The sequence below is a fragment of the Bidens hawaiensis genome, unplaced genomic scaffold, assembly GCF_021521415.1.
Source record: "Bidens hawaiensis isolate Kalapana, Puna unplaced genomic scaffold, B.hawaiensis_p1.1 tig00016829_1, whole genome shotgun sequence".
Lineage (NCBI taxonomy): Eukaryota > Viridiplantae > Streptophyta > Magnoliopsida > Asterales > Asteraceae > Bidens > Bidens hawaiensis.
In genome coordinates this window covers 30,919-49,801 of record NW_027492551.1, presented here as the reverse complement: position 1 = coordinate 49,801, position 18,883 = coordinate 30,919, and the positions used below count along the sequence as shown (strand labels likewise).

Sequence of the window (18,883 nt, the reverse complement as noted above, 5' to 3'; positions counted from 1 at the left end):
AAACATAACAAAAATTATAGTATTAAAATGATATATATACTCTTTTTTTCTTTTTCTAATTTGTTTTTATAAGGTTTCATATATACATATATAATTTTAGGCCCTCAGAGAAAGGGTCTCGATCGACAGTGTGGCTCGTCCATCTTTGGGTCGACCCTAGTTTAAATTGTGCGAAATATACACCAATAATGACTCATTAGGTGGAAATTATACCTGGATACATTATGAGGCGTCATCTTTACCCAATATAAACATGTGTTAGTGATATTATTTGTCCACCTCAAAAGACAAAAATATGGTTTGTATATTATGTTCAAAGACCTAAAATTACAGTTGTGTTATTTGATTGAAAAAGGTAATATTTTGTGGTTGTAAACAAGGGCAAATGTCATAGAAAACCAACCAACTTTCTTTTTTTTCTCATAAAAGTACATTTACATTTTTTTCGCATGTTAAAATCCCTACACATGATGAATTTGAACATAATTGTGAATTTTTTTCTAAAAGAGTAATTAAATTACAAATTAGCTCCTTTATGTTTAAAGTAAACCATCATTTTCATTCCTTTAATTTTGTCACTTTTAACAATTACACCCAAAACTTTTTTGTCGGCATCGGGTATACAAGTTTTTTAAATCTTGTCGTTTCTATCAACCTCTATGCATGTTTTAACGCTAAATAAGAGGCATCTTATTTTTTTTATTTATGCATATTTTTTATTATATAAGTTGTATAATTATATAATATGTATGATATAGCAAATTAACCACACATAATGATGGCTAAATCAACCCTCAATAAACAAATTAAAAGTTGTACATACAATGAAATGAAACAAATTTAATGTTCTTCAACTAAAATATAATAAATCCCCCAAGAGAATAAACCAACAAAAAATTATTAAGCTTGAAAAATTGATTCTCAGACATGTAAATTCCTAGCTTATTCACTTTTGCAAATTAGAGTGTGAATGAAGAGATTCATCTTCTTTGCCTACTTGGAGTTATAACATATATTTTCAACGACAAGAATTGTCATCCAAATCGGAGTGAAAATGAAATAAAAAAACAAGGGATTTATACTTTTTGTAATGGTATTAGGATTAATGAGAGCAAATTCAAGTTAAAGTACATAATATGTAAGTGACCATAGAGATAAAGGATCTAATTTGTAATTTAATTACTCTTTCTAGAAAAAAATCACAATTATGTTCAAAACCACTATGTATAGGGACTTTAATATGCAAAAAAATGTGGAGGGACTTTTATGAGAAAAAAGAGAAAGTTGGTTGGTTTTTTATGGCATTTGCCATGTAAATAAGTAAATTAATGTTCAATTGTTCACTAATTTTGATTATTAAAACTTCATTTTCATGATTTTCTTTTGAAAGTTTTTATAAATATGATGTATATTTAAACTTTATAGTTATTTAATAAAGCAATTAATTTTAAATTTTACTAATAACAAATAGAAATGCTTGATAAAAGATCAATTTTATATTTTGCATTGAACCATTTTAAAATCTCCAATATACTAACAATATTTTGTACAAATTATTTTCTTATAAATCTAGTAATTATTAAAACCAACCAGCCAATACATGATAAGCATATAACATAATCGCCATCTCCACTTTGGTGGGATGGTAAAGGCTTTGGCCTTTGGGTGAGAGGTCCAGGGTTCGATCCCTGGCAATGGCGGTTTAATGTAAATAGTAGGAGGAAAGCATTAACATTCAAAAAAAAAAAAATAATAAAAAAAAAAAAAATAACATAATCAAGATATTCAAAAGGGTTAAAACTATTAAATAGTAGGAGGAAAGCATTAACATTCAAAAAAAAAAAAATTTAAAAAAAAATAAAAGAAAAAAACATAATCAAGATATTCAAAAGGGTTAAAACTATTAAATTTATAGTTGTAACAATTATTATTGCACTAAATTTGATGTTTTGTTTGAAAACAGAAAGTGTATAATATTAAAACATCAAATTCCATTGTATACTAAAACATATAACTTGAAACCAAATTAAGTTGAAAAAAATAAATAAATAAAACACTTATAAAGATGCATTATCATAAAATCTTGATTAAAAAAACATGAAGGTTAAAGAAAATATAAATAAAAGTGGAACATGAAATTAACTAAAAGTTAATAATCTCATACTCTTATGCATAAGACAGGAACTAGAAACATAAATGTCATGAAAATGTTTCAAACAGTTTCTCTGTATATATGCATGATGTATATATAGAGGAAGGACCATATCCATTAAAAGCTAATTCAGTTCATAGTCGAACGGACAGCACGTGGCCTCACCGGTGTCTTTGACGGGCTCACCCTGCATCAAAACGGGTCCAAATCAGAAGCATTTATCAAGGGAGAAAATGGACGGGTCAGACAAGTTGGGTTGACCGTAAACATTTTTTCTATAAATATAATTACAAAATTTATATAAATTTTTAGCAGTAAGTTGAAATTTGAAGTAAATAAACCAGCTTATAAATATTTATTGATTTTATTAACCAATCGGATCAACACATTTTAACTGATTTTAATGTCCATGGGACATCGAACATCACATATGCAGTTAAATGCTTACTGAAAACATAATAAAAAAATAATATGAAAAATAATATTCTTTGAATGTATTGTGCGGTTTAACCTTAAATATACACTATGGACAAATTTCGACCCATTTGCCTTGTTTCCTTTAAAGCTTTTTGTTTTTTTTATTTTTATACGCTTGACCCATTAAATATTAAACATAACCTGCATCGACCCGTTTATAAATAAACGGGTTGAATAGTAAAATGAAAGAAAAAGACCACTCAACCTTATTGGCAATGCTCCCAGCACAGCGCCACTGCAGTTCAGAGCTGCAATTGCACTCTCGGCCTGTAACAAAATATTGAAAATACTTCAGTTTTTAAGAAAATATATGTAAAACCAAAATGTAACTTTCACTAATTGTCAGCTATTTTAGAAGATTAATCACATACACTGGCAAACAAATTAAAAGTATGTTACACAGAATGCAATAATAATAATAATAATAATAATAATAATAATAATAATAATAATAATAATAAAAATTTATTACGTATACTGACAAAAAGGTGAAAGAAAGTTGCATTTTAGTGTAATAAACCCGAAAAAAAAATACAAGACATGCACTCAAATTACTAAATTGTATTAACATATGATACGATTTGAGATTTAGTAGTGCCTACGTCACTAGAGATTGATATGTTTTAAGTGTCTTTAATAAAGCAAATTTCAAGTTAATTCGTTTTTTATGCAACAAAAATCGCGCTAAAAGTATCATGAAAATTTACCATTACAAACTCAACAAAGGCGATACGAGTGGAGTGATTATAATCCCCAAGCAACCTCAAGCGATAAACCTAGGAAATAACAAATTCCACAACGTGTGGTTAAAAATTTTAAAAGTAACTAATAAGAGTAGATTTTTTGGACTTTTAAAAAATGGGACACCACATACCTCGCCACAGAGTGTTTCAAAGAAGAGTTTGACATCTGCCTGAGTAACCTGATTAAAAAAAAGTGCATCCAAAACAATATATAATCATCATACGCGTTAAAGAAAAGAGAGTAAATGACTTTACCTTCTTATCGATGTTAGTGCAGTAAATAGTTCTTGCACACATTTCCCTCTCGTCTTCTGACTATAAATCAAATTTTTTTAAAAGTCAAAATGTGTGTTTCATAGCTTCTTATTGAGGTCAACAAAAGTCAAAATCTTGAAAAGTCAAAAGTGCATTACCTGGGGTAGAAAAGTTGGATTTACGGGTGCGATCGCGGTTTTCGAAGGCAGAACCCTAATGGGATAGTACCCGAGCATAGTTCCACTAAGAGTCAACGCTTTCCTTGCACCGTCTGCAAACACAATAAATACAATCACAAAAAACGGAAAAAGTTTTAAAAGTATTTACTCGATACTAAATGTTAATTTTTTTTTATTTTTTTTTTAAATCAATATTCACGTACCCTCATCGGTAAATTCTACAAATGCAAAATGAAGAACGGAATTAGGGTCACCACATACACGACAATCCACAACCTTAAATTTTCCAAATAAAAAAAAAAGATTCAGATCTTCACGAAATCAGTTGGTTTTCAATTATAAATTTATAATACAATAAACTCACAAAAACATAACATGGCTACCTGCCCACAATTCACGAAGAGAGCCGCAAGTTGTTCTTCAGTTACCTACATCATCATACATCTAACGTTATGACTAATATTCAACAAAAGAACAGCAAATCATAAAAATAAATACATGATTCGTTCTTCACCTGCTGATCAATATCAGACACGTAAACCGTTCTTTTAATCACATCATCACGTTGCGCCATGCTGGTTCGGCTGTTCATCCTTCTTTTTCCATGACTAAAATTCCCCTTCTGGTCATAAACATCATAATTAATAAGCAAACTTACAAGTTAATAATCATAAATTATGCTTAGTTAAACTGTTATATGCTTTTTGAAAACATAATCATTTTATTTGTGTAACCACGAGAACCCGTTCTGGTAAACTCATGGGCCCACAAATACCCTGTAAACCAACAGGATCATGTAAATTGCAGTTGGATAATCAGTTGTACGTTTGTAACCAACACAATATGATATACAGTTTGGATAAGCATTTTCCAAACTGATTCTTTCACCCTAACCTCCAAACAACTGATAATCAAGATTATTAAAAAAATTATACTATGTATTATAAATTTTATAATCAAGAGCATTGCCGTTTTTTTCTACTCAAACGCCCGCGAATCAAGATAACATCAAGATTGTTAAGAATTCATACTTTATAATCAAGATTATTGCAGTTCGTTTCCATCCAAACACCCTCAACCAAAACTACCAAAAGCGGAAAATAAAAATTTTAAAACTTTATAACTTATAATCAAGACTATAGCACTTTGTTTCTATCCATACACCCGTATAATTCAAGATAACATCAAGATCGTTAAAATACAAAATTTATAATCAAGGTTATCCGTTTATTGCAGTCTGTTTCCATCCAAACACCCTCAATCAAGATTACCAAAAGTGGTAAACAAAAATTTAAAAACTTTTAGGCTATGTGTAGTGGAGGGGCTACAAAATGAGGCGTTTTGTGTCATGTGGCGCCCAGTTAGCAAAGAGTGGATTTTTGTTTTAGGGGTTTAGTGGTGTTGTAGCCCAATATATATTATACATATATATCTATATACACCACACACAAAAGAATATAATAATAATATTCTTCAAACAAGGACAGGCGACAAATACTCGTCGCCCCCCCCTCCCTTATCGGCCATTTATTGCCTGGAGGGGCGGTGTTCCAAAAATTTGTAGACCCTTATCGCCTGTTTTGTCGCTCCAGTACGTATAGCCTTATAACTTATAATAAAAATTCAATAATATATGCACTTTGTTTCTATCCAAACACCCCCAAAACAAAAGTGGAAACTCAATATCATTAACAAAATTTATAACACATATATATAAATATATATATATACCCTTCTTGTAGGACTGCCATTAACAGCAGCAGCAAACCCATTGTTATTATTAGTCTGCACCAAGAAATTATTAACAGCAGCATAACCAAAATATGCAGCTGATGACGTCAGCAATGCAGGTCTTTGATTTGGTATAAACTCTTCAGCCATTGGATTAAGCTTTGATAACATTTCTTCCAAATCCCTTATTTCTTTCTTAAACCCATCACCACTGTCGCCGGAGTACCCATTTCCGGCAGCCGCCGCCGGCGGCAGTGACGTCATCTTCACCGGTGGCTGCTGATTGTGATGGTGGGATGAGTTTGTTGACTGGTCAACATCAGACCCATTTTCAACAACAGCCATTTGATCAAGAAATTGGATTCAAAAGATTCAAAGATCAAATCTTTATGATCTGGGTATTGTTTCTGTTGATCAAGATTATCAAATTAATCAATAAAAATCAATAAAAAATAATAAAAATCAATAAAAATTAATAATTTGAGTGTTTTTGGGCAAAAAGATGTTACCTCAAATTGAGCTAACAAGATCACACATTCACCGAGAATGAAACCGAACCCGTTTGTAATTCGGGTCGAATTAGAAAACCCAGGAGGGAATTTGTGAGTTGTGGTGTAAATGTAAAGATTGAATATTTATGGAAATTGATTTATCCGTCAATGTTGAAGAAAGGAAATGAAGGCATTCAATGTAGCACAACACCACTTTATTTTTTCTTCATGGTTTTATTTACTTTTTTATTTATGGGGTTTAATTATTAATATATTTAATTGTGTAATATAATAATGACAAAAATTGTGGGATCATCATCCACTAGGACCCGTTTTAATCATGGAAAGTTTTGTAAAAGATTGTTTTTATATTCAGATTCTTTCTTGTAATCTTTGGTGTAATGTGGTAGTTGGGTTAATAATAATAATGTTATGTTAAACCTAAAATTACAATTTTTTGGTTTAAGTTTATTAATTGGTTTAAAAAAAGTGTATAACATGTGTGTTTACAGTACTTACAAAAAGTGTTAGTTAGTTATGTAATTTAATAATCGTGGAACGCTTTTTAGCATGTATGACTGTGAATACAGATGTGAGTGGTGCGGTTTGATGTGGTTTACGGCTAAAACCAAACTGAAAACCAAAACTTCGGTTTTTGGAGTTTTTGAAAACGTTCGATTTCGGTTTTTTCATTTCGTTTTGGTTTTGGTTCGGTTTTGGTTTTTCGGCCTTAAATTTTCAAAAATACTTGAGTTACATATTATTAAATTCTTATAAATTACTTAATATAAAATATAAAAAATTAGAAATTCGGTTTGGTTCGATGTTTTTGGATTTTATTATATGCAAAACCAAAACCGAACCATTAGTTCTGTTTTTACAAAAACATAAAACCAAGCCATCGGTTTTTGTTTTGGTTTAGATTTTTCGGTTGCGGGTCAGTTTTTTCGGTTTCTTGCACACCCCTAACTCTGAATGTGATAGCTAAATGTTTTAGTTTGACAAAGAATAAAAACTTTTAATGGTTATAAATTTATGACAAATGCAATGATGTATACGTTTGTTACTAGCATCTAAGATTAGATCGTCAAAACTAAACCGCATAAATGTCATGTCATGGCGTAGAAATGAGATGACGTTGAAAAGGTTTCCTACTTGCAATGTGAAGCGGGTTCGATTTCTTAAACAGTGAGTTTTACAATAAAAAGCTTATTTGTATATCCATATTTATTCAGAATATCATGTTTTTCGACCATTTAATTAATTTTCTTAACTTTTTAGACTTTTATGAGAACCGTTGAGTTATAATTTGTTATTCATGTTGAAATCATTCAAGAGCTATCTCTTTTGCGACCTCGCAATATAATTTTCGGTATTCATATTTTATTTTATCTTCTAAATTAAACAAGACTTTTTTTTTCTTTTTCTTTTTGCATTTAGCTAGACTAAGGGGGTGTTTGGGATTCTTTATTTTACCTCCTTATAACTTTTCATTAAGTTAATAAGTTACAAAAGTGTAACTTATAGAACTTTTCCTCTCACATCAAAAGCAATCCTAAACACCTTATTCATTTTTAAAAAGTTAATAAGTTATAAGTTGGTGAAAATAAGCAATCCCAAACACCCCTAAGATAGCAAACTCTGAGAATATTCCATAGGATTTGGGTAATTTCTGACAAGTAAATCTTTATCAAACATATTATATGTTTTATGAAGCTCTAACTTCTCTAAGTAACTATCTTACTATCAAATTAATATATACTACATGATGCAGGACCGTCTCCGATAATTTAAATATCTCGGTCGAGTCAAAATATAAAGGTCCGTAGGCCTTAACGAAAAAAATTTATTCGCTAGTGTACATTGATAAAACTTGTATCGACCGATTTATTATAATCTAAATCATTTGGAGCATGTCATTATCTCATAAATCATTGCAATAACCTTATTTTTAAGACCAAAAAACATATATATGTAATATCTTGATATTTGATAACAAGTGCTTCTGGATGTTTGGAAAGTGTCATGCCTATTTCCAAAATTGCACACTTGATACCTAAAATAAGGTAAAAAAGGAGAATGTTGCATACAAATGAATTCAAGCTTTAAAATTTCATGCCGGATTCAACCTCTAGACATATGAGATTGATATATGTCACTTCATGTCAAATACAAAGAACTAAACATATAAGTATAACCAAATAAAAAGTCTGTTAGATGACATAAATTCGTCGTTAAAAAATGATAAATTTAGATATGGAGAGAAAGAATGACCTACATAATTAAACATGATGCAAATGGACGAAAATGATCGATGGAAAATCACTGTAGTTACAGACGATGATGAAGATTATATTAAGTAGTACACGAACATATATGGATATTGTAATCATAATCGCTCTCATGACAACTATTGGACCAAATTCGGTTGGCATACTTACATATCATATACACTTGATAGTTGTCGAACGAAATCATACACGTTTTCATACATTAATTGGTATACTGGTGTATTAACAAAGGTAGGCGGGCTACACAAGTTCTTTTTGATGTGACCTCTTGTTGTGCAATAAGTTGTATAATTATGTATTTATATATCAATAAGTTAATTACTTCTGCAACAAATGTATAATCGTATTCAACTCATACAATTATCATGTATTAGTTGTAGCACTGGACTACAAATTAGTTTCAATGCTCAAGATAACTAAAAAAACTTAGACTACAAAAAAAACATATAATTCACTCTTTCATGGTGATGGATAGCGAATGAAAGATGTGGTTAAAGTCAATTATGTTGAATGAGTACTCTACAAAATCCCTGTTCATTATGGAAGCCGAGGTTGTCATAAAAGTTACGTTTAAAGTCATGAATTCGCGTATGCTCCATCTTCCGTTATCGATACACATTCGTTGAAGTCCGATGTTGGACGCAATTTAGTAGATTAATATAACTAATAATCATCCTATCTCCGCGATATCGATATTTGCTATCATGGTATAATAAAAATGTTAAATAATAAACACACTTTTTTAGAGTTTATGCTATATAGTATAGACAAAATAATTATGGAAAAATGTATAGCTTTATGTTATAACTTATATATTATAATTACCATTTAACTGGTCAAAGTTGTGATGCTAATAAAGTCCACAATGGTATACAGTAAGTGTTCATTTTCTATGGTTATGTTACTCGTGACTCGTACCTCGTATTAAGAATGATTCCTAGGATATACGTGGCTAGGGGCTCGGACAATTGACTTTTATGCTAGTCAAATACATATTTTTGTATTTTATATGTCTCCTGACTCTAGATTTCTTAACGAATTAAAATGATCGACAAGACTAGTTGGTCCAATCGTTTGAGCTAAAATATAAAAGCCTAAGGCATATATAGGGAACACAAATACATACTACGAATACTAGTGAAGTATCAATCACAATAAATAGTGACAATTCAAAATATAACATGCGTTATATTGCCTATAATCACTTTGTAAATTATGATGTAGTTTTTTAAATAAGGGTAAAACAAACATATGTAAAGTAATAAATTAATAAAATATAAATGTAAAGTTAATAAAAAGATTAAATAATAAAAAAGTATTCATCATGTGGGAAAAATTTATGACGAAACGCAATTAAAACTAAATGTAAGAGCGACAAAATTTGAATTTTTAAAACACCATATATTAAAGGTTGTATCGAAACCTTTAAGCAAGTTAGATGGTTTGTACATTTATACTTAGATAAGCTGAACATTATCATTTTGAATAACATATATATTGAAACACATATAAATATAAGCATGTCGCAATAGTGCATTCGAAAATGTTATGGAACATCAAATTTTAAAATGTTTAAGAGAAAGGGTGCTATTTGGTAGTCCCTTTTAATGTTTCCAATATAAGGCTACCTTTGAATCATATGTGTTTGGTTAGTTAAAATGGTATTTCTGAATTGGTCATCAAATCTCTTACCTATTAACCTTCAAAATTACGCTAAATAAATTTTTCACCCCTTTGTTCATTCACTTGTATTTATAACCCTCAGTCTGCCACTCACACACCGCTTCCTTGACCCACCACCTCCTCCGCTACTAGTCACCACCACATCATCATGCTCAACATTGAATAGCTCAAAGACTCTTAACCATTCATACATCTTACTAATTCAATACTTATCGATGCAAAGGTTGCCAAGCAACCCAACCAAAAAGAAAAGAGTTTTTAGCGAGCCACGTGACAAACCATGGTTGGTAAAAAAAACAAATGAAAAGGGTGCGGTTCAAATGGAACTGTATTACGACTTTATTACATCGTCACAACGAAACAAACACATACATATATCCTTCGATTTTATTACGTCTTTATTTTCTGAATCTTTCTTATCAGTTCCTACCGCATATATATTCCAAGTATCAATACCGTCACACTGGTACCATAACGAATCAAATCAAAATCAATACGCGCTTACCCTATGCGTAATGAGGCGATTTGTAGGAGGTATTTGGTTGACTTTTGGCTACACCACCGCCCCCGGACGATATGTGGGGTGATAGGGGGGCATAGATTTGTAGCCGTGTTGATGTTGGAAAATAATTAGGGGATGCTAAAGACGCGTTAGAGGCTAATGTGGCAGGTCGGGGAAATACTAGTCAAATAAAGTGTTTGTAAAAGACATTTCCGAAAGCTTATATTCGTGGTAACGCAAAAACACGAGAAGCCAATTTCGCATCGCTCGGTTCGAATTCATTCAGGTATTCAATTCATCATTCACCAAATAATAAAATATCCTAAATGTTGAACAAATCATTATTAATTCTTGCTTAATTTTATCTTCTATTTGAACCGCAACATTATTATTATTATTATTATTATTATTATTATTATTATTTATGTGATTTTACGTTACAGCTAAACAATCGGAATCAGAAACCCTAGCCGGAGTCATTATTCACCGTCATTCACAGTAAGAACAATTAATTACCATATGTTAATGTATGTGTGATTATTAGACCATGTGTTGACAGTTAACTTGTTAATTTGTGATTTTACTTATTTTATCGCTAGGTTTAACTTTTTGAAACCCTAATTCAAAGTTATAGGTTATATAGGTGACTTATTTTTATTATTGTGCATTAGTAAGTTAGGGGTGCAAATGAGCTGAGTCTGAGCTTGACTGGGCTCGAGATTGGCTCGTGAGTAGTTTCTCAAGCTCGAGCTCGGCTAGTGAGCAGTTTCTCAAGTTCTGAGTGTGGCTCGGGCTTGGTTCGTTAACTATTTCTCTTATTGTAATTACCTAATTTCTGTATATTTATAATTATTTTTGTATTTTTTTCCCATCATAATTTTATATATATTATATAGTTATTGTTTTTATAACGTTATATACGTATAACAATATACATTATAAAATTAATAGAAGTGTAGGCTTGTTTAGGTTCGCGAGCTGGCTTGAGCTCGGAAATTGAAGCTCGGGCTCGGGCTCATTTATTAAATGATCTTACTTTTAGGCTCGATCGAGCTTTTTCACGTGCCGATATCGAGTAAGCTTGGCTTGTTTGCACCCCTATTTAGTATCGCATTTATCTTGATATACACGAAGGAGAATGCATGAATTACAGTTAGGGTTGGGATAAATCGGATAATAGGTCAGACAACACTGTGGTGCTAGACATGAAGCACGGATCGGTTGGGGTTGGTTTTGGGCTAAAACTGAACCAAAGTCCGAAACTTTGATTTTGAATTTTTAAAAACCGTTGGGTTTTGTTTTTTTTGGTTTTTTGGTCTTTAGTTTGGGTTCTGTTCGGGTTTGTTTTTTTTTTCAGGTTTTTCATTTCAGCTTGAAAATTTTGTGTTAAAAAAACTGGCCTAAATTAATGAACTTGGGTCTAAATTATTTAGTTGATTAGTAATTAATTGATTATTATACATTTAGGCTAATGCATTTGAGTTTTGTATTTATAGAATTTATATAAATTACTTGCAAAAAAAATGAAAATCTATAAATTTGGTTTGGTTCCCAATTTTCAGTTTTTATTACATGCAAAACCAAAACCGAACCGTAACTTCGCTTATTTACAAAAACAGAAAACCAAATCATTGGTGTTTGTATCAGTTCGGTTTTTTCAGTTTCATGCACACCCCTACACTGCACGATAACTAATTGTGTCATTTTTTCCAAACACGAATGTAACATACTAAATATTCTAATAAATAAAGAAAGTTGCGTTAAATTGTCGTGCGTTTAATAATATTAACTAACGTCTAATATAGAAGAGATCATGGACTTGGATTTAATTAAGATGGATTAAGGGTAATGGGCCTTAGGTCCATGAGCCTTAAGGGGTATAAATACCTTCTTAAATCACCCTTAAACCCTAAACCATCATTCATTTCCATCTTATTCTCTATACATTCAAAACACACACACCACACACCGCCATATACGGCCGGCGGCCGAGAGAGAGAAACGAGCAAGATCCGAGAGAGATTAAACGTTAGTTGGTATTAGATCTTTATTTCACGAGATCTAGAGTGCATAAACAAGTTAAACGAGATCCAAACGAGCACTAAAGGTATGTTTTTGACCCTTTAAAGTTACATTTTTATACACGTTTAATCTTGAAACTTGAACCTAGAATAGATCAAGAATAAACGAAAGATAAAGTTGTAAACTTGATAGTAAATATGAGTGTAATGAACCTGGAAATGGAAACGGCTCGATTAAACTTTACGTGTTTTCGGGTCAAACCATATCCAAAAACGACCATAGGATTGATCGCGAGTTGGTTAAATATCGTATCCAAGAGTTTCACGTTAAAACAGATATGATTGTGGGGGATTAAGATTGAACAGAGACGGCAGCTGGGCAACTTCGCCTGCAAGCTTAACTTCGCCTAAGGCCAAGTTCGCCAAACTGTAACTTCGCTTGGTGACAAGTTCGCCCATGATAACTTCGCCTAAGGCTAAGTTCGCTAATGCTCAACTTCGCCTGACATATGTTCGCTTAAGGTTAACTTCGCCAAACCTAACTTCGCTTGATGTTAAGTTCGCTTAACACTAAGTTCGCTTACAGTAAGTTCGCTCAATGTTAAGTTCGCTTAACACTAAGTTCGCTTACAGTAAGTTCGCTTAATGTTAAGTTCGCTTATTGTTAAGTTCGCTTAATGATAAGCTCGACCCCAGCCAGGGGCTCTGCCCCTTGGACCCTGCTAGGGGCTGCCGCCCCTAGACCCCGCTGCCAGGGGCGCTGCCCCCGGACCCCCGTTCGTTGTGGGTAGTAGCTAAGACTAGAAAGATGATATGAGTAGTGGTAGTTAATTGATACATGTAAATATTATATAGTTAGCCGTGCACCTCAAGAAGGGAATAACGATTAACGGAGAGCGTAACAGGATTCAGGTGAGTTTCTAACCCCATTTATGTGTTATGTTTTCGGGGCTGTGTGCATACTCAATATGTTTGTTAATACGCTTATCCTAAGAGATAAGTGTATGCCTTATGTGAATAATGTGAAATGTATGAATGATTGCCTGATGGTACGTGAACGATCTTCGGATATTGCACGTACTGTCAGATTGTAACGCTATGTATAAGGTAAGTATGAAATGTATGCTTATGTGTATGAATGTGATAAAGTTAATAAAAGAAGGAAATGATGATTGTATGGTTACGAAAAGGGTACCGAGCCCTAATAATACTCGAGGTATGATGTATGGTTGTATGGTAACGAAGAGGGAATCGAACCCTATTAATATTCGAGAACTAGGGAACCGAACCCTACTAATATTCGAGGAAAGAGGGTACCAAGCCCTAATAATACTCGAGGAAGGAGGGTACCGAGCCCCAATAATATTCGAGGAATGTAGGGCGTAATGCTCTTTATAACGTAAGATATGAAAGCAAGTTAGTACAAGAGAAAGTATGAAAGTATGAAAGTATGAATGAAAGAATATAAGTTTGTGTGTATTGTATAATGTATGATTAACTAGAACTCACTCAGCGTAGCTGACTTTTAGTATGCACGCAGGTGAGTAGGATGAGGCAGCTCGCTTGAGGAGACACGTGGCATTGAATAAGAGGCTGGCATCAGAAGGCTCAAGACGTGATATGTTTTAATTACTTTGTTTTTTGAAAGACAAGTTGTTGTTTAAGACAAGTTTTGGATTGTTACGAAATGTTTTATGAAAGTTTTTAATGTTCCGCGAATGTTTTAATTAACTCTGATATTTAGAATTGCGTTTATGAGTAAATCCAACACGAAAGTAGGGCTACCGGTAACAGGGCCTTACAACGAAGACGAACCTATTTAGAAGCAGGTTGCACAACATGACTTGTTTAGGTCCCATATGGCCATATGTACTATGCAGTGAAACAAAAGTTGCCAAAAGTTCATAAAAATCTTAATTAATACATAATCCTTAACGTGCTTGAATAAAAAGTCCAAGAATTTGGACATAAATTTAAATGTGTCTTGAACATGTTGACCTGTTTAAGACGCGAAACCTGTTGAGCTCAAACCCAAGTTTGTTTAACTCCGCGTCGTTTCGTGTCGTGTTAACACGTCCGTGTCAGACATTGGCAGCCCTAATTATAGTCAATTGAGAACCGCTTTTAAGTTCCTCCTTGCAGCTTCCTGAAAAAGAACCAGGTAGTGAGAGGGTGTTTCGGTGTCTTGAAACAAATAAATAATTATTTGAACCTGTTGAATATTAAGTGTCAAAAGTATGGCACCTATTAAGTTGTTAAAAATTGAGCAGCTGATATGCCTTATCAGTTTTTCTAGTTGTGATAACCAGGTTGGATATTTCATAGCTACAGTAAAACAAGTGTCAAGAGTAAGGTAAATACACTAAAGCATGGTAATTTTACATCATCTTATGAATGAGAGGGGTCTTAAAAGTGATACCTGGGTTGGATATTTCACAGTACACTAAAAACAAGTGTTAAATAAATACACTAAAATGGCTGTTTTACATCATTTTATGACTAGGGATCTAAAAAGTGTTAACTGGGGTGGATATCTCACAGAGTCACAGTAGAGTAAAAACAAGTGTTAAGAGTAAGGTAAATAGATTAAGATATGGTAATTTTACATAATCTTATGACTGAGATGCTTTGTTTATGATATAAATGTCAACCGCTTGGACAAGTATGAGCTATGGAATCATACATAGGGATGTAAATGGGGATTTAGGGAATATCTTTTGGAGTTGTGGTTAAATAAAATATAGTTGGACCTCAAATTTATTGCCAAAATGTATATCTGTGGAGCACGTTGGCGCTTATGAGCAATTTAGAGGATTTGGGAATTTTATTTCAATATATTTTAGCTTTGGAGCTTCATGGATTGCATGAGCATTGGAGCTAACGAAGTGCTCTTTTGGTTTGCTTCGTGATTTTTTTTAATTCATATTTTTATTGTAACATACTACATGACAGTTAAAGTTGTGTATACGACATGCACGACACACTGCTAGAAGTTATAAACTAGGAAACATCACTTCATGATCTCTTTGTGATTTTTGTTTTTATAGGTTATTTATTTAATTAGTTTTTTGCAGTTTTCGGTTAGCTGTCTCTTTGGAACTGAAAAATGAGTAGCCGTTTCTCACGCATGATTTATGTTGGGAATCTCCCCCTGGATATTAAGGAATGGGAAGTTGAAGATCTTTTTTACAAGGTTTGTCATTTGTCTCCTTGTATTAAAATTAAAAATTCATACAATTGTTTTTAATTTCTAGTCAAGTAGTTAAACCACCAAAATGTAAAATTACTTTTTCAAAAACATTCAAAGGGATGCATAGGGTCTATTTATTTTCATCATCTTGGCACTTCAATAAAAAAACATATATCATTTACAATGCTAACATATAGAATCTGTCATTATTAGTCAATATGTTTAGTATAGTGTATCGAATATATCATATTCGTATTTCTTTTCCCGAGATAATCACCGAGTTGATTATAACATGTCTAACTCGGCTATATTGGCTCACATTAAAACCTGTCTAACTCGTCTCTGATACCAAGTTAAGTTTGGTAAAGAATGATTTGTATTATTGTATGTACTAATGTTGTACAATAGCAGATATATATAGAGAATACAAAACCCTAATTAGGGCCGGCTAATGTTAATTAGGGCCGGGCCACTATACTAAACATATTGACTAATAGTCATATACTTGTATTGCATAACACAAATTACATACCTGTCACGCATTTTCTTTTTGCTTGCGCATCCGGAGATATTATCGCAGCACTCGCTAAAGATTTTTAAATAATCTCATTTTTACCAGTCTTACACTCCTTGCTGGATTAAAACTACATCTGGCCACATTACACTTTTATGCTGGATATAAACATTTTTTATAGCATTAATTGTCATTCCTGTTTATAGTACAGGAGTTTTGCATATTACGAATCTGAAATTTTAGTATGATATGTTAGTTTTTTTAAGCTGGAAGATATATTCAGCATTCTTAAGTTGGTTTTTGCTTCGTGCAGTATGGGCGCATATTGGACATAGAATTGAAGATTCCACATCGTCCTCCTTGTTATTGTTTCGTGGAGGTAATTTATTGTATTCCAACTTCATTCTCTTATCTGAGTGTATGTAATTTTTGTCTGGAGGAATGAAATTCTACAATCATTAACTGGTTGCTGCGGTTTAAATTTGTAGTTTGCGAATGCTCGAGACGCTGAAGATGCTATTAGGGGCCGGGATGGCTATAACTTTGATGGTTGCCGCCTGAGGGTAACACAGTTATATGTTTTTGATCGCTTCAACTTATTCTATGCTTTTATATTATTAAAAGGTAAAAACCTTTGATATGCTTTGTTGTGCAGGTTGAGCTTGCTCATGGCAGTCGTGGACAGTCATCCTCAGGTGACGGCCGCGGTAGCTATGGCGGCGGTGGACGTGGCCGCGGTGGTGGTGGACGTTTTGGCATTTCACAACGTTCTGAGTATCGAGGTGCTTCTTTAGATATACATTTATAGATTAATTATAAACTATAACTTAATGAATGCATTTTCTCAATTGTATTTTTTTGACAAGTTCCTTTTTCTTGTTATCTTATGTTTTTATGTGCAGTTATTGTTCGAGGGCTACCGTCATCTGCTTCTTGGCAGGATCTTAAGGTATTGTTGATGTTTAATGCTTTTAGCTTTTTTATACTTTTGTTGCTCTGATAACTGAAATAAAAGTATAATATTTTCTCTCAGGACCACATGCGTAAGGCTGGAGATGTATGTTTTGCTGAAGTTTCCCGTGATAGCAAGGGTACGTGTTATAACATTATTTTTAATTTACTCTTATCAGTTGCATGGATTTTATTTTTCTAACAAAAGTCCATATTCAGGGACATTTGGTCTTGTTGACTATACCAACTATGATGACATGAAATATGCTGTAAGTTGGTTATATATTATTTCAGAACAGCTATAGCGTGTTAAACATATTTATTTACTCCATTAATCATATGTTATGCACTTTGTATCTTAGATAAGAAAGCTTGATGACACCGAGTTCAGAAATCCATGGACAAGAACCTACATTGAGGTAGTTTGTTTTCCCCCTAATATTCGCATGGCGTAAACTTATTAGGTTAATCATGACCATGCTTTATATTTGTTACAGTAACATTTAAGGACTTTTGAACAAAAAAATTAAAAGGTTGTATGCATTAAACATAATGTTTATTGTGCAGGTAAGGGAGTATGATAGGAGTCCTAGAAGCAGAAGCTGGAGCCGTAGCAGAAGCAGGAGGTATTAAAAGTTATTATTGTTTGGTTGTTTTATAGCTCGATTAACTTTTGAAATGGCTTTTTTCTTTTTGCAGCAAATCATTGGAGCGCTCTGTGTCAAAATCACCACCAATGTCCAGGTCAACATCCCCTGTGAAGTCACCAAGGTAATTTTAATATAGCTTACACACACGTATGTATGTATATATATATATAAGATAGGGAGGTTCAAATAGTATATGCCCATGACCAACTTGTCATTTTCTACAACGTTTGAGCAGGGATAGGTCAAGGTCAAAGTCAAAGTCAGAATCGCCACGTAAGGTAATAGCAAGCTTATTTTCACGCATGTTATAAATAAAGTCGTGCAACGTCTATGATATGTTTTTATCATATCTTATTTTATTTTCAGGTGGCAAGTCCTTGAGTCAACGATAGCTCCATTTGCGTTTTGCAGCCTATCTATTACGGATTAATATGTTGTAGGAACTTATTTTCTGAATGTTGCAGTTAGATGTCTGAACCGTATGTAATGTATATGTTGGTCTTGTTTCTTTGTGCTACTTATCGTATTTTCTAGTTGTGTTTCAATCAGTCTTAACAACTCGCTTTTGTTTGTTTATGTTCTTGAAAAAGTTTCTTTGTGCACGTGTTCATACCGTTTGCTTTTGACACCTTTGGCGCTCTCGGCCCTGACGCGGTTCAGTTCCTTAAGCGGGTTCAGCAGGTGGTCAGCAGTAACTCCGCCCATGCTAAAGGGAACGTTGTGTTTAGTAGGGTAGGGTTTGCTATTCAGAAGAGTGTAGCGGCGCAGCTTGTTGCCCGTCTATCTACCGTTAGTCTGTAATTGTCCCGGTGTAAACATCAATAATATTAACAAAAAAAAAAAAAACTAAAAACTATTTGTCTAGAAAAACGAGCACGACAAAGAAACCTATATTTGTTTAGTTAATGAAACAAACAAGAACAAATGTTTTAATTCGAAAGTATGCTTACATCGTTACATCCATAAATGTTTAGTATATCACTTATCAATCATAAGCTTGAGTCTTGTATCGGAAGCAAATATATACTCGTCAAGCATAATGCAATTTTATCT

The 18,883-nt window shown here is 32.8% G+C and overlaps 2 protein-coding genes across 4 annotated transcripts; one reads left to right on the top strand and one right to left on the bottom strand.

The window, feature by feature from the left end:
* Positions 1–2,116: 2,116 nt before the first annotated feature.
* Positions 2,117–6,269, bottom strand: LOC143552219 (polyadenylate-binding protein-interacting protein 11-like). 2 transcript variants are annotated; one of them, XM_077042493.1, is made up of 11 exons: positions 6,047–6,269; positions 5,538–5,944; positions 4,321–4,425; positions 4,190–4,234; positions 4,010–4,082; positions 3,786–3,898; positions 3,628–3,687; positions 3,504–3,551; positions 3,337–3,405; positions 2,835–2,896; positions 2,117–2,339 (listed from the first exon to the last, which is right to left on the bottom strand). In XM_077042493.1, exons 2-11 carry the CDS (start codon positions 5,880–5,882, stop codon positions 2,282–2,284), a joined length of 978 nt encoding a protein of 325 aa, XP_076898608.1. In that variant the 5' UTR covers positions 5,883–5,944; positions 6,047–6,269; the 3' UTR covers positions 2,117–2,281. The 2 variants fall into 2 exon arrangements, with proteins under 2 accessions (XP_076898608.1, XP_076898607.1); XM_077042492.1 differs by having other exon boundaries at positions 4,321–4,428; positions 6,047–6,267.
* A 4,674-nt stretch (positions 6,270–10,943) lies between these two features.
* On the top strand, positions 10,944–17,828 carry LOC143552202 (serine/arginine-rich splicing factor SR34A-like). 2 transcript variants are annotated; one of them, XM_077042479.1, is made up of 10 exons: positions 10,944–11,002; positions 15,600–15,718; positions 16,543–16,608; positions 16,718–16,792; positions 16,885–17,011; positions 17,132–17,178; positions 17,263–17,320; positions 17,400–17,449; positions 17,543–17,599; positions 17,748–17,828. In XM_077042479.1, exons 2-10 carry the CDS (start codon positions 15,632–15,634, stop codon positions 17,811–17,813), a joined length of 633 nt encoding a protein of 210 aa, XP_076898594.1. In that variant the 5' UTR covers positions 10,944–11,002; positions 15,600–15,631; the 3' UTR covers positions 17,814–17,828. The 2 variants fall into 2 exon arrangements, with proteins under 2 accessions (XP_076898594.1, XP_076898593.1); XM_077042478.1 differs by lacking the exon at positions 10,944–11,002 and having other exon boundaries at positions 15,469–15,718.
* The last annotated feature ends 1,055 nt before the right edge of the window (positions 17,829–18,883 follow it).